Source organism: Zeugodacus cucurbitae, chromosome 2, assembly GCF_028554725.1.
Source record: "Zeugodacus cucurbitae isolate PBARC_wt_2022May chromosome 2, idZeuCucr1.2, whole genome shotgun sequence".
NCBI lineage: Eukaryota > Metazoa > Arthropoda > Insecta > Diptera > Tephritidae > Zeugodacus > Zeugodacus cucurbitae.
The window spans coordinates 75977859-75994590 of record NC_071667.1 but is presented as its reverse complement, the minus strand read 5'-3'; the positions used below and the strand labels follow the sequence as shown (position 1 = coordinate 75994590).

Sequence of the window (16732 nt, the reverse complement as noted above, 5' to 3'; positions counted from 1 at the left end):
ATATATATAATGGGGTTCCGTCGATCCCAGAGAATTTTGTTCCATATTTTTGGTTCATTTATCAAAAGCCCATGTTGAAGCTTATGTTTCGGTAATGGATATATGTATGGTAAATGAAAACGTGATGATACTCATAAAATTATTGAAACAAAAAATTCGACCGATTTCGGTTCGTTCCTTCATGTGGATTTAGTCTGTCCGTTTGTCTTTACAGTAAACGCTTTAGACAGGAATATATATATGAATTACGCTGTTAGCAGAAGATAAACCGGTATCCATTAGTCTACTAATTCCTCCGAAAACGATCGCAGACATCTGTCGTGAGGGTTCGCTTCTGAACCTGGTCCATTTTCGTTTTTAGTTCACAAGATAATTCCAAACTTTTCACATTTTTACAATACTTTTTTATTACGAAATATCTAATTTAAATAACTGTTCAGTGGACAGATTCTCAAGATTTTAGACATTTATGTGGTCGACTTTGTTTCCTTATTCAAGTTTTTTTTGAACAATTTTAAAAGGGGACTGAAAGAAAATATAATTTCTTTTATTTGATAAACGGTCAACCCATAAAGAAAACATATTTTGTATGGTTACGCTAATCATAGTCGCGAAGTCTTGACTTCAGTGCCAATTAAATTTCCTACCGACTACTTGACATCACACACAATTTATTGGCAGTGTTAGTTATTTTGTCTCCCTACTACATAGTTTTTCCTAGAGGTTATATAAATACCCGCTGCACATGCCAGTCGATATGTATTTGAAGACGTTGTTAAAGGTTTAAGCTTGAGTGCGCGGCACCAAACCACACCACACACCACAGACCACAACACAACACCTCACACCACACACCACACACTGCACACCGTACAACAATGCGCCGCAACGAAACGCTCGAGCAGCACATCAACAATTGCCAACTTACGTGTATTCTTTTTTATCCACTATTCCTTGCACATAGTATTCCTCAACCTTTAAGCCGCTTGATAACAAGATGGCCAAGAATGACGGCGCAGCAGCGTATAAATGTTGCGTTGGGTGACTGCTGCAATCCAGTGACGACTCGCCGCCATCAATTCAGAATTCAGAATTCAGTCTTTGCCGAGATTTTATCGTGTGCGAGTGGTTTTTTGTGGCGTTTGCGCAGTTTGCACACACTTCTAGAGCCGGTCTGCAGTGCAATATTTTGGCAGAGTCAATAGTGTTTCATGTAGTGTCATATATGTATATAGCATGCACATCCATACTATACATACACTCAACCGAGTAGTTGGCGAGTAGTTGCATTTAAATAAATTCATTGGCGTTCTTTTACTATTACAAGAAGCTACAAGCTGCTGCCGGTGTAGTCGATCACGTTCATTTCGTTGGCATTTGACCGCTCCGAGGCGACTATTCGCGTGCGTTTTGTGTGGTGTGCTGTGCTGTGCTTTGGAAAACAATTGACTGCGCCGCAATTCAAATATGAACTCAATACTGGCGGCTTAAGAACATAGTTGTCTTCAGCCATAAAAGAATAATAAATATAAAAATTCGAAAATTTAAAAAATAAAAAATAAAAAATAATAATATTTAGTGAACGGGTTGTGACTGTTAATAAATAAATAAAAAATTATTTTTTAAATTAAATAAAAAATTATAAATAATTTAATGTGTTGAATATACATATATTTTTTAATTCAGTTTTCTTAAAAAATATAATATTTATAATAAATTTCAAAATAATTCCAATTGCATACTGCTACATTAAATTTCTGGTCACTGTGTTTTGTGTTTATGTGTGTGGCAGCAATAACAAATAAATTCATTTGACCACAATAGACAAATTTGCTGTCTGATAACTCCATCGCGTGCGCCAAGTCTTGTGCGGCAGCGAATAGACTGGAATACTTTGTACACACAACGGTACATATGTTATTTGTCAAAGAGTTCGTTCAACTTAGATGATGATGAAAATGTTGCAAGTTAACATATTTGTTGCAAGGTATGCATAATACAAAAGACATCAAAGAGTTGTGAGATGGTTTTAAATTACCGTAACTTACATAGGTACAGTACAAAGCGTAATAATGTAAAAAAATAGTTCAAAACACTTATTTAAGGGAATCAAGGGAAAGCGATGACCTAGCATTTATATGAAGTAAAATAGTTTTATTTGCATTTCCTGCATGAAGCAATTTATTTATTGCTTAAAGAAATAAATTTCAGAGGTTAGGTGATTTTAAGAGGTTGAAAACAAGGGCATTCTTTAATTTTTTTTATAAATAAAATAATACACCTATATAATTTAAACAATTTGGCATATCAAAGCTACATCTTTGAAAGGTATTTTGTGAAATTTTTATTTAAAAATTCCGAAATCTCAGCCACTGGTATCTCATTTCCCTTGACGTCTCAAAAACACATACTCTTTCCGTGGATTGCATAACTCATTTCTGGTTCAATTAAGATCTAAAAACTAAAAATATTTCGGTAGTACATGGACAAATCCCTTTATTGAGCAAAGGAAAAAAATAAATATTTAAATTTGAATTTTTGTCAGACTTTGAACAAAAAAAAAACGGATTCTTTTGTAAAATTTTAGACATAGAAAAACTAGTTGTAATAAAATAAAAATATAATCTTCGTCCAATCAATTCAGAAATCTAGACAATATTATTCCAAGGATTTTTTTTTTAATTTTTTTTCAAATTTTGAAACCCCTTATGGATGTATTAAAGTATTTGTATGTATGTGATTGGCGTTCAACCGTTTAGCCAGCTATAGCCGAATCGATGAGAGCGCGCCACTCCTCTCTTTCCTTCGCAGTTCGGCGCCAGTTGGAGATTCCAGGCCGCTCTCCACCTGGTCCCTCCAACGGAGGCCTTCCCCTTCCTCGGCTTCCTCCGGCGGGTACTGCATCGAACACTTTCAGGGCTGGAGTGTTTTCGTCCGTTCAGACAACATGACCTAGCCAGCGTAGCCGCTGTCTTTGAATGCTATAAACTATTCATTTTGTAAGAAAGAATGTTCTTTAAAATATATTACGCATTCATATGAGATCCTTGATTAAACTAGAACAGAATTATAATTCGACAAATGTTTCTTCAAATTATCTACAATGCCTCGATAAGAGTTGATGGTCAAAACTTTACTTTACAGGTGTGCTCAGAGCCCACGACAGTCAGTTCTACATAACCGGAACGGATCCGGATTATTCTTATGTGGACAAGAACTGTCAAATCGGTAGCCGCTACAACAACAACAAGAAACTTGTTAAAGCAACCAAATATACTTTGAACGATAAAAATGTTTTACAAAAACAACAATTATTAAAACAAGATCTAAATCTGTAACACCACCGTTTTGGAGGATAATAGTGCATTCATTTATGAAACAAACGCAATCTATAGTCTTATCTTCAACACTGTTTCGCAAAAGCCAAGATCACTATCCCTTAGAATGCATACAATGCATATCGAGACCTATCAGAGGATACATGCACATCCAGGACCTGTTATTACATGAATGAACAAAACTTTGGAAAGCCAAAAAAAGTCCGTAAAAATTGCTTCGAGATGTATAGAGACTCTGGACTGAGCAGTATTTAAATATATACCAAATTCTTTCTAAATATTCTTTGACATGTGAAAAAAGAGAGATCGTATTGATAGACAATTTTTCAAGTAAAAAAATTCCAGTATTACTTTGCCGAAACTTTAGACGTTTAGACTGTTTTAATGTACTATTGCTTGCTTCCAAGGCCGTCGGGCATTTGTTGAACATTATTTTTTCGAATTAGAAAGCACTAATTGAGCTATGCACTACGTTGCCAACAATCATAAATGCAGAAAGTCATTATTTCTTTAGCTTTGAACCACACACACATATGTGATCTTTCAGTTTTTACCAGAATTTATACTCAACCAAATTTTCTTTGCGCACAAAATCCCTTAAGGTGCTACACAAGAATACGTCTCGACTGCGCGTCGCTAGTTCCAAATCTGGTTTACAGCCTCTAACTCAGCATAAAGGAATGTTCGATGTTTATATGTATCCATACACACACATATCTACGCGAGTAAAGCAAGTGGCATTAATGTCTGGAGGCGTTCCTTAGCTACTATTAGTCATAATGTGAAATATTTCAAACTGTCTGAGTTATTGAATTACAAAAGGCGAACTTCTTGTTGCATTTTAACCACATGCCAGCAAGCCAAATGGTCACGTTATACAAATCAAAGCACACGCCAGCAATTAAAGGAGCGGAGGAGCGAACGCTTGAACCTTACCGAATTGAAATATTATCATTGAATTTAAGTGGTGCATTTTTATTTGACGGAAATTCCTTGCGTGCAGACACTCCTACCATATCTACCTTTTTGTCGGTTTTATGAACTGCGAAAATTTTGAAATACAACAACAACATTCATTCAGTGATTTGTGAGTTCGCTCATCATAAATGCCTTTGTCTACTTGTAGTCTCCTTGTGTTGTATCAAAATTTCTTGGCAAATGCCACACAGCTTGTGCATAAAAGGAATATATCAGTATATAATATGTATAAATATATACATATATGTGCTTGTAAATATCTATGTTTGCATGTCTAGTCCTTTGGATGCTCCTTGTGTGTGGAAGTGTATACCAACAATTATTTATTCATGTCGATAAATCGATGTTATCCTTTTGTATCCCCTTTATATTTTATTTATATTATTTTGTCCATTGTTAAGCACTTATTAATATTCGATGAAGTACTCCGTTCGAGCAACATTGTTGCACACATCTACATACATACTTGCATACAATAAGTGTACACGTGCATCCAAGCTGCATTCCAAAGCCCATAAAATATCTTAAATTAAGTATAAATAAATATTTATGAGTTATGTCTGAGTTGGAACTGATATAAAAGGTCTCAAGAGCTAAACTCGAATTGAAATTGTCGACATCTTTAATTCAAAATTTAAGATACAAAAAATTTCGAAGGTTATCATATAACTCACTCAGATTTTTATACAAAATGTAAAATTGGTCATTTGGGTCATAAAACATATCTATCATACGAACTACTTGACCGATTTCATTGAAATTGGATACGTAATATTGTCTTGACACCCATATGTTGCGAATATAAAATGGACGAATTCGGTTAAGAACCACGCCTAATTTATATATAACTCAATTTTGAATTTAATCTGATTCGTTCAAAAACAAATGAAGATCTCGTAACAAAAATTTTCACAAATACTGCCTTTGAAGTGTGCCTTCACTCATTGTCTAAATCGGACTATAAGTTTTCAAGGGCCAGATTTTGAACATGAAAACTTCAGTGCCAATGAAAATGTTTTTACCGAAAATTACGATAGTTAGATATTTTAAAGAAATTCAGAGCGAATCTTTTTCTTCTAATAATGAACTGCTGTGCCAAAAATGATTAAAATATGAAAATTATTTGACCTAGCTCCCATAGATCTAATATTAGAATTTTCAAATTTCCGGTGGTCCTTATAAGGTATATATGTATCTGTTATTATGTGAGATATCTTGCCAAAATTAATTGAGCGCACAATTTTGGTTACGAAAATGTATGGAATCGGTCCAGGAAATATTCACCCCATCATATACTATATACAGTAGTTTTCCGAAATAACGAACGCATTAATTGTCAGGCCTGTTCGCTATATCGAATTTTTCGTTAATTCGAGTACTCATTTAGAGGTATGTTTTTCAATAAAAATGAGTTAAATATCCGTAAATTGCAGTTTAATAAATTGTTTTATTAATTATTTGTTAAAAAATGGAAAACCATAACAAAACAATTCAAATCCAATAAATTCTTCCAAAATGGACCAATTCTGACCCCATACTTCTATTTGGTGCTGATTAATAATTTTAAGCTTTTTTATAAAATTCAACATTTTTTCAATTTGCACATTTTTTTTTGATTTTGTTTCAGTTTTATTTTTAAGTCTGGTTCGATGTTATTTGATTTTTTCCTCTTTCTTCATATGTCTTCTTCATGTTGTTCGTTAAACTGAGTACTTACAAATTCTCGATGTTCGTTGTTTCAATGTAACAAATTTTCTTGTTCATTATAAACGGTTTCCGTTAAAATATTCGTTATTTATATATATACATATGTGTTAAATTGTGTGTTATCTTGCTAAATTACATTAATAATTTGTGAGAGAATAAAATATTCGGATACATCCATACCTAACCCTTCCTTACTTGTTTTAAAAAATTTACTCAAGTGTCATCTAGCTGTAATTATTTTGCCAACTTGCTTATCCATATACCTGGTAATACTTTAACGGAAGAGAGCAAGATCAGATCATAAACAACATTTTTAGAAAATACTTGATTTTTGCGCGTCTATCCAGTCTAAGAACACTTACAGGGATTCCTTGAGGTATCTCCATCAAACCTAATTTAAAGCCCATATAAGTTCCCCTTACGAACATGTCGCTAATGAAACTGCCTTTGTGACTTTTCCAATCTATCCCTAAAAATACAACAAAGAACAAGTCTTTTTTTAAGTCACTAGCTTTTGCACTCCTTAACAACGGAAATCGCACCATGTATCATGGTTATATGTATACATGCATGAGTACATATCATATGTATTGTGCATTTTTGTTTGCTCATCAACGTTTCTCAGCTGTGGCTCGCGTCCAAATCGCAACATAAATTACAAAATATGGTGGCTTGTCAAAAAATAAAAATTATGCTGATATTCTCTTTCATATTCTAGTTAAACACATACAATACATAACAGAGGCGTACATATGAGGAGTATGAGCGCCCATACCTGTGTTGTTGACTTAACAATGCAAAAATTTTGTTTATTCTTTTAAAGCAGACACAATTTATTACCACTCAGTGCAGTGGTGGTGGTGATGCCCACATACATATATATGAGTTCACAAAAAAAATATATGTGCATATCGTATAAATTTTGCATCGAGGCAAAAAGTCTTCCCACATTCAGACATACATATATACATGTGGGCCAAAAATGTACATTAGGGTGGTTGGATTTTGCTTGACGAAGAATTAAGCAATAAAGGTCAAGCCCAATATTTATTAAAATTGCTAAAGCTATGCTAGAATGTCTAGACAGCTAAAAAAGACATAATAAGCCTTTACAGTTGTATTACTACTTGCGGGTCTTGAGATTTTTGCCAATTGCTTGTTCGTTTCGTCGCTAACCTAGTTTTGACTAGTCGACTACAGAACTAAAATGACAATTCCATGCAAATTCATTTAAAATTAATTACTACGCAATGTATCTATGTTCTATGGTGGGGTTCTGTGAGTGTTTTTCGAAACAAAGTGCTTCCAAATTTCAATATTTATATTAAAGAGTAGCACTATATAATGGCCACTACATACTAAGGAGCCATCTGCACAAAGTAGAAATCTGTTCATCGGAGCAATGTCGATTATGCGACCTAGGAGCGAAGACACCCGAGCATCTACTTCTTAATTGCCCATAAATGGCGAAGAAAACGAGTCAGCCTATGGGGACGCATCCACCAGCCCTGGAACAGTATAATAAAATAGCACAATAGACCACGGGCCGCAGTGCCTGTTTTTAGACTTTGTGATTAGACAAGGAACCACAGAGAGCCGTTTATGGAAGGTCTGATATCTTAAACTCAACATTTCAGTAAAAACAGTTCGAAAAATAGTTTCCCATCTCTTGTATTTTCCAGCAACAAGATATTTGCTATCTTACTAGCCAACTCCAGAACTATGCGGTAGCGACTAGTCTAATGTAAGAACGTGCATATGTTTGTATGAAATCATGTAAATTTGTATATGTAAATTCTTGCTTCGTGTCTTTAGCTAGCGAACTTGTTTTTTCTTTTATTCCACTATCCTTTTCTTCTTATTGCTTAATTCATTTGAAGTTCCCACTTTTTTATCGCTTGCATTTCTGGAACTACAACGACTTCAACTGATGCACATACTCGTACATAGATATGCACGTAAATAGATATGTTTTCCCGTGTGTGTGTGTGTGTGTTTGTATGCTGAGCACGTCGAAAGGTATTTCATTATTATTGCATCTACGAATTCTTAATGTTGTTGGGTCTGTGCCAGCAGTTCGTTGATAATTTGTTAAATAGGAATATATTGCCAATTGCATACATTCGTGGTTTTAAGTACGTGTGTATGTTTGTATGTGTGTGTGTGTGTGTGTGTGGCGGCATTTACAAAGGCACCCAACTGGAACCATGCCATTTGAAGTTCATCAAATCGATTAACTCGATTTAGTGTTACAATTGCAGTTCAATACTTGTTATTTAAATGAAATTAACTGGAGATGAACATAAAACGATAGAGCTTAGTTATGCGAGGGTGAACCTAAAAATTCACGGAATGAAAAATGTTGGAGAAGTTAGAAATTGTTGTAGAAAATTTTATTGCAATGAAATTTTTACGATTTCGAGTAGTTAAAAAGAAATCTTGAAATACTTATTGTGAGTGTTTCCTCTATCGATCAGTCTTCGTTTAAGGATCAGTTGTTTTTTCTACGGTTGCATCGTTAAATACATGAAGTAGATTATATATTACTAGGAATCAGTTTGTTTCCTTTCGGTTTGATTTTTACTAATGTTCGTAAGACAAGAACTGATAAAAGAATTACTTCATTACAATGACAAAAGACTCAAATATCAATCACTGCCTTCATTAAATATTAATTTTAATAAATCCAAAAATATTTAAGCAAAAAATCTAATATTTTCTATTACAGCTTATGCTGTCTAGCATTTTTCAATAATTTCGCACAATGTGAAACTGATGTGGCCAGCAATAGGCGTGATGAAAACACAAAACCAACACAACCGTCAGCATATACACTGCAAAATTGGTTTACAAAGGACAAAAGTAAATTGCATGGCAGCAATTATAGAGAAACACAAAGAAATGGGTTATCACAACTTTATGGACAACACACGTTGGAGCGACGTTTTCAAACCGATGCCATACATCCAACAAATGACGCAGACACAGCCAAAACTTTGCCGAAAAACTCGCATACATTGAATAAGAAACTGCTGAAGTGCGTTCAAACTATATATATATTAATATATGTATGTATAAAAAACTATAAGTAATAAATTTAATTTTGCAGAAAACTTGGTTTTACCAAAGTGAAAGCACCCAACAGTCATCATAGAAAAAGACTAGCTGTTGAATCGAGACGTCACTCATCACCAGATGATTCGCATATGTTCATTATAAAACTGCCACCGAATTTTGTATACTATACAAATCCTAAGGGTGAACCCAATAGCATAGCTGACAACGCACAAAAAGCGAATGTGAGTTTTTTTTTAATTATGAAAAAACATATGTATATAATTAAAATCACATAACACTTATCACCAAAAAAAACACTATTTCCGCAGGTTTCGACCTTCCCATTTAATTCTAACGGCAAACCGGGTCGCATCTACCATTGGAACCTGCCAGTGTTGCAGAAAATACTCGGCAACAAACAACCACTACCACTCACCGATGTCAATGGCAAAAAATATGTCATCAATTTCAAGCGTTTCTCACATTTTCAAAAACCCTGGGAAAATGACAGCATCGAAAAGTCGTATAAGTCGAATTATAAAAAATCTCTAAAACATAAATCCCCATCATATTATGCGCCCACTGCTGCAGTTAAGAAAAATAGTTTTAATCGTTATTTTTCGGGCAATGGCAAGCCGAAGAGCTTCTATGTTATAAAAGAGAATCAAAAAAATCGACATGTTTATTATAAGAATATAGTGTTATAAAAACATGCATCGAAAATGCGTGCTTTTGATGCATGTAACAGTGTCTGAATAATAATGGATCAACTATTTATAGAACATCCTGGTCAATTCACATACATATATGCATAAATATGTTTAATATAAAAAAAAAATAAAAATAAAAAATTAAATATAAAATATATATACAAATAAGAAAGCAACAAAAAGTAGTTAAGTATTAAGTAATGCACAAAAACATGCATATCGAATTTATTGTACTGTTAAATTAAGCATTCGGTGGCGGTATTTCTTTTCCGAAGAAAATAAGAAATCACACTGCTTCTTCAAAAGTCGTATTTAAAACCAGCCTGCTAGTTTTATTTGCTTAAATAACAAGGTTTTTGCGCCCATAATATACATACAATATAGACTGACTAATTAACTGCACTGGAGATCTTTTTAAAGAACTTGTTTGTTTCTTCTAATAAATTTCTAATTAAATTAATTTCTTTATTTTTTATGCAGATGCATTTAACCTTAAAAATATAAAATAAATCTGTTAAAAATGAAACTGGAACAACGATTTGCTTGTGAAACAGTCAACAATTAATTTTAAAAATTAGAAACACACATATATACCATTAACTTCGAAAGTATAGAGAATACGAATTAGAAATTTATGCAATAATTACATATAAATATGCTTGAAAGCAAAAGCTTATAAAACTAATAGAAGCAGAAATAATAAAACAATAAAAATTACATTGAACGCAGACAGCGTAATTCTTGAAAACCAAACTGCATGTAAAAAAATCGAGGGTAGTCAGTCCTAAGAAGTGAACAGGTTACCTATAAAAATTTTACTTACTAACTGTCATTTAGACAATGTCTGTTACAATACATTCCAATAAATATTTAACCAGACATTTGACCGAAATAAGACTATTATGACAACTAAAGTACATTTGAATCTCTTTAACTCATAAGCGCAAGCAAATATTTTTGTACTTTTAATTATGAAGCATACTACATATGGTTAAAACAGGTATTATGCAACTAGGTAAGTCTATACAATGTCAATTCTACGCACTGATAATTATAAGTATATTCCTTCAATGTACATTGTAACTATACTTAAATATAACCAATAAATATCAAACAAGTATATTCAATACAAGCCTTTTAAGTATCCTCGCAGTTTCCGATGTTGGTATTCATCATTTTTACATTCTTGATCGCTAAGTAGGCGCTTATTGAGTTATGGATATTGGTGGAAGTCGTGAACCGGATCTGATTGTCCGTTTTGAATATTTGGAAACGTTTAACTAATGTATGTTACAAGTGCTTTTCGACAATTATTGCAACTATTAAAATAGATAAATAACATTTTTATAACAGTAATGAACACATTTGTATGAGTAATTATATTTTAAACAATTAAAAAGCCACAATTCACTACTTTGCTTTGTTTCAACAAGCGTCTCTTTATAATTTAGCGGGATAAAGCAATATACAAAAGGAACTTCGTGGTGTTGCCAACCTTGCAACATTTTTGAACACAATTAATAATTCAGTGACTAATTAAACTGTTACAAGCCTTTTAATTTTTATAAATAACAACTAATAATTAATTTCTATGCGATTCATAAATAAAAATAAAAATTACAAATTTTTGAATTTATTTCGTAAAGATTTTCCGTGGCACTGAATTCAGCTGTGTGGCATAACTGGTTCAAAGTGACAGATGAACTATTTAATATCCGCTTTTATCCTACATTCGTATGAAAGGATTTAGTAAATTTCTTTTAATTTATTGATAGTGTTTAAAATAATAATAATAATATTATCAACAATTTTTGTAAAACCCCTGCTACTTTCTTTATTATTTAATAAAAACCACAGTGCTTTTTCAATAGATAATATGGCGCAAACAACTCCACATTTTGCTACGGAAGCACATAAATTACGTACACTGATTTTAAATGCCCGGAAACCGTTTGTGCTCCGGAATTTCAAAATGAATTGGAAGTGTTTTGAACAATCATTAGAAGAATGGTGTGCAAATTACGATAAGGAAGTGAATTCATTGACAGAATTCGAGGTGATGTCGTGCAATCAAGGAAACCAAACACCACACTGGGAACGCTGCAGAGAATCTATGCGAATGAGTTTGTCACAATTTTTAGAGAAACAAAAGACTGCTACAGATGAATTTTGGATTGGCTTGAATTATCAAAGAATGCAGGATTTACCAAATGCACTTAAGGAAGGTATTGACTTTTCTAGGTTAGGTTTTAGCGAAACTACAAATGAGTGTAATTATTGGTTGTGTTCTAAACAAACGAATACGCCTTGTCACTATGATACCTATGGTTGCAATATAGTGGTGCAAGTTTATGGGAGGTAAGATAAAGCAAATATTCATACTGACAAACCTAAGCAACCATTTTATTTCACAGAAAGTCATGGATACTATTTCCGCCTAACACACCACTTTCTTGCACAAGAATACCTTATGAAGAGTCTAGCGTTTATTGCGAGGAAAATTTGTATGCACCAAATCTAAAAGAGCTGCAGCAGTTAACAGAGTTGCATGAATTTGTCTATCGATGTATATTAGAGGAAAATGATGTGCTAATCGTGCCGCGACATTGGTGGCACTATGTCGAGGCAATCGACATCTCACTGAGTATTAACTATTGGATACCTTTGGAAAATGACATAGAAGAACAATTTAAAGAGTGCATTGTTAAAATATTGATTGAGCGTTTCGTACAAAGCGGAAGTAAGGAAGAACAAAAATATATACTCAACCCTAATCAGGTATGTGGGATCATAAATAAAACATTTATAACTTTGCAATACTTTTATTTTATTTTGCAGTTGAATGAGATAGAAAGTGATGAGGAAGTATTTCAAATTTTGGAATACTTGTACAGAAACATAAAAACGGATTGTTCGCAGTCAAAATCACGACGACTTAATGTAACGCGACATCCTTATCAATATTTAAACGAACAGGAAACTCAAAAAATAATACAAGAACTGCCGGCGGGAATGATGGAAAATGTAACTCCTATGCAAAGGAATGATTATGAAATGTTACTTAAACAAAACGCGAAACGTTTTACTACAACACAAACGAACAATGCTCAGCAATTACAACCTATAAGTGAACTTAAAAGAGCTTTAATAAACAGTGTGTGTGCACCAGCGATTGTAGAACATATCAAAAAAGAATTTTTTAAACGCTATGAACCGTAAATAACTTCGTTATGAGTAAAAGTGATAATAAAAATTGATTTCAGTTAACATGATTTTATTAATTATTAATGCTTCGAATATTCCATTTTCATATACATTTATATGTGTGTACGAGTAAATATGTATTTTTGCAATATTGCGTTACGTTTGGACTATAATACTAAATAATTTCGATAAGTGTATTCAAGTGCAGAACTTTACAGTAATAAAAAAAATTCCCTTCCACCGATTTAGGGAAATCATACGATTAATACGAATAATATAACAAGACATTGTGGTTGTGGAAGAGATTCAGAAGGTGTAGCACACATTTTACCAGCCTGGTGGCTTCTGGTTGGGATAACCACCCTGTTGATGAGCATAACTGCCAGGATAAGTGCCATAATGTCCGGGTTGCGGACCCTGTGGGAATCCGCTATACTGATAAGGCGCTGTAAATAGATACATTGCAAATAAATTGAAAAAATAGTTGGCAATAAGTACAAAATTTAAAAATATCAATACATACTTCCTGGATAAGGCAGCGTTGCATAAGGATTAAATCCCTGTGGCATTGGTGGTGGAACGTATGCTGGGTATGGCACGTTAGGTGTGGCGCCATATGGCATCGGCATGCCTTGCATTTGATGTGGATAGGGCACATTTCCGGTCGAAGGTGCTGGTGCATCCGGAACAGAGGTTGTTGAACTGGATGGACTAACATCTAGAAAATAAAATTTGATTTGAATAAGTTATAAAAAAAAAGAAAATGTGCTGAGAAAATACCATTTCCTGACGTCGACGAGTAATGTGATGGCAATGTCGGTGTTGGACCTATTGCTGGGCGGCTAGACTCGGTTGTCAAGTCCTTCAAAAGTTCTTCCTTCTCGGTTTTACGTGCAAAACAAAAATCTGATATTTTATTTTGGAATACCACCAAGAGTTCAGTCAAGTCGTTATAAAATTTGGTGCCTTCTTTCAAATTGCCCAGCAACTCAATGAAACTATCATATGCCGTAGCCAATTCTTGGTAGAGCTTATCACGCGAGCTACCACAACTTCCGGTTTCAGAAGCGAATTGCTCGTGCGCTTGCTGTATGTCACTAACAAGCGTCGCCTGTCGTTCTACACTCTCTTTCACCTGTGCTTGGAGTGGATTCAATACATGTCCGATGCGGGAGAGCGAAATTGCTGGCTCATCTATAGCGCCATCCTTTTGCAATGCTGACAAAAATTCTTCTTTCATGTTAAATGTAGCAGATTTCAGCTCCGACTCTATGGAATCACGTTCAGCTTTAATTGTTTCAACCGCTTCCATGAGGCTCTTTAATCTTTGAACACTGTTGCAATTCTGATCAACGTTGCCACCAGCTGCTGGTATGGCTTCGTGGATTTGTTCAGGAGCCAAGGAAAGTAATTCTATGCCCTAAAGAGAACAAAAATTATTAAATATATATGAAATCTATGAAATTTAATAGAATATTTAGTGAAACTCAACAAACAAGCACACACCTTCTGATTGGTTTCGAACTTCTGACGCACAATTTTGTCAGCTTCGATGGCATTTGTGATTACTTCACGATATTTTTTCGCATTTGTGCGGAACATTTCCGTTAGCTTGTCAGAGGGTATACGTGTCCATTTCTGCTTGAATTGATTTCGCAACTGATTGTCCGAATCGCGTTCTTCATCCAAAAGCCGCTCTGTTTCATCCAGTATTTCACGATTGCGTTGCAACAACTCGGGTAGCTCCTTGAGATAAGTATTTATGCTCTCTATGCCACCTTTGTTGCGCACATCGACAGCTTTCTCACGTAGCGAAGGTGGTAGGCCACTGCCGGCGTCGGTGGTCTCAATAGCTGCCGGTAAATTTAAACTGGCCAACACGCCATTTAAGGTCTGCGTGGCTTCACGCAGTTTCATTATTTCACCATTCACTATTTCATTCTTACGCATGTCGGACGCAGTCAATGCACGGTGCAGCTCGACTGGTACTAACTCTGAGAAGTTGTCCTTAAAGTTACTAGCCAAAGGTGAAGTCAGGGGCAATGACTTAGCTAGTTGTGCTTTGCCTGGTGATGGCAAAGAATTTACATCCGGTATCATTTCATTGTAGATGAATTCATTATCTTTTGTTGACTCCTCAAGATTGCGTCTAGCGCGACTGAAGAATTCATCAAGATAAGTAGCATTGCCGGAACGTGTCTGCGCTGCTTTGAATAATTCAACAGCCGAACGCAAACGTGCAATTTCCTCGCCAACTCTCTTCGCCGCACGGCATGCCAAACTCTGGTAGAGATGTGTTAGCGCGTGAAAACCTGCCTGTTTGCCGGCAATGGCAGGAATCCATTCTTTTTCCCAAATGTTACGCACGCTCTCCTTTTGCATGGCGCGCAATACATCGGCATAGAACTCTTCACACTGGCAACAGAGTTTAGCGATAATTTGATCTTTCATATTATCTAAAAGTGAATAATAATAGATAATAATAATAATGGATAATAATTCAAGAATAGAAAACGTTTCTTACCTTTGATGGCTTTTAAGGTGAAAACCTCTTGAGCCTGCGCAACCATTAGTGCTTGCAAGCAAATCAATGTATCCTGACTCAAATCGGGCGTAGGTTCAGAGGGTATGGCAGCGGGAGTAGCACTCTTAAGGTACTGAAATATGCCTGCACTTTGCTGCAGTAATTTGATTGCGACCTTTAAACCTTCGTCGCTATCCAAAGCCTGTGCTGCTGCCACATTGCTTTGCAACGAGGCAATATTAAAGAGCACACATACCTTTTCGTACAGCAGTGATGTATGAGCTATAATTTTATAAAAAAAATTAATTATAAAACATAAAAAAATAAACCATTTCATTTTATTATGTTTCACTTACTCAAGCTAATGCGACCGCCAAATATTGATCCCTTATCAAATGCATCCTTCCACTTAAACGGAATCTGTAGTTCATTGACAGGAATTTTGGTTTCCAACGAACATATTTGATCATAATAACTACATAAAGAAAAACAAATTGCAGCAATTATCATTTTTGAAAGTGGAATATCAACTTAATATAGAAACCTATAAGCAGACCGACAATAAAACAAACATGTACACATACATATATACCGATGATTAAATTATTTAACAGCTTATAAAAGATACGTCCATGTAGTTCATTGTGCTATGCACATACCTTCTTGTTTTATATGTATGTATTGTCAAATATCAAGAGTTACAAAAGAAATCATGACTCATTTTGTTATGGTCAAAACTGCTCATAGGTACTGAACTTCAATTAGATACTTCCACACATATACATTTATGCAAATATTGGTATACTCCGATTACACATTTAATTTATTAAGATACTTACGCATAAACTACCTCGAGCGAAGATTCATATTTTTCAAAGAACTTCCATATTGCCGTGTTGCGTTGTTTGGAGAATTCATTTACAGCTTCCGAATATTTGGCCTTTTCCTCGGCACTCGCTCCACTATATGTACTCTGTATGAGATTATTTAGCGGTTTAATGATGTCAACTTCTGACGGCTTCTTGGGTGGCACAGCAAGTATTCTAGACATTTCACAACTTTTTAGCGATCAATCAAATATATATTATAGTATTTTTCAAATTTTTCGCTGTTTGCAAATTGACTAATGGATGACGACTTAAATTCTTCCTCCAGTATGCTTCAGATTTTATTTGCTTATCTCACTTCTATCCGGTTTATCAACATTGTTTCCT

The 16732-nt window shown here is 34.5% G+C and overlaps 3 protein-coding genes across 5 annotated transcripts; 2 read left to right on the top strand and 1 right to left on the bottom strand.

Annotated features, from left to right (window-relative positions):
- The first annotated feature begins 57 nt into the window (after positions 1-57).
- LOC105211329 (uncharacterized) lies at positions 58-10931 on the top strand. 2 transcript variants are annotated; one of them, XM_011182688.2, is made up of 4 exons: positions 58-1987; positions 8752-9060; positions 9133-9322; positions 9410-10931. In XM_011182688.2, exons 1-4 carry the CDS (start codon positions 1947-1949, stop codon positions 9785-9787), a joined length of 918 nt encoding a protein of 305 aa, XP_011180990.2. In that variant the 5' UTR covers positions 58-1946; the 3' UTR covers positions 9788-10931. The 2 variants fall into 2 exon arrangements, with proteins under 2 accessions (XP_011180990.2, XP_054087281.1); XM_054231306.1 differs by lacking the exon at positions 58-1987 and adding an exon at positions 8061-8158.
- Positions 10932-11502: 571 nt separating this feature from the next.
- Positions 11503-13711, top strand: LOC105211331 (HSPB1-associated protein 1). Of its 2 annotated transcripts, none has more exons than XM_054231294.1 (4): positions 11503-11539; positions 11662-12148; positions 12205-12568; positions 12629-13711. In XM_054231294.1, exons 1-4 carry the CDS (start codon positions 11527-11529, stop codon positions 13007-13009), a joined length of 1245 nt encoding a protein of 414 aa, XP_054087269.1. In that variant the 5' UTR covers positions 11503-11526; the 3' UTR covers positions 13010-13711. The 2 variants fall into 2 exon arrangements, with proteins under 2 accessions (XP_054087269.1, XP_028895518.2); XM_029039685.2 differs by having other exon boundaries at positions 11507-11603.
- On the bottom strand, positions 13044-16716 carry LOC105211332 (programmed cell death 6-interacting protein). Its single transcript, XM_011182696.3, has 7 exons — positions 16358-16716; positions 15875-15993; positions 15519-15800; positions 14501-15450; positions 13775-14414; positions 13518-13712; positions 13044-13440 (listed from the first exon to the last, which is right to left on the bottom strand). Exons 1-7 carry the CDS (start codon positions 16567-16569, stop codon positions 13322-13324), a joined length of 2517 nt encoding a protein of 838 aa, XP_011180998.2. The 5' UTR covers positions 16570-16716; the 3' UTR covers positions 13044-13321.
- Positions 16717-16732: the final 16 nt, after the last annotated feature.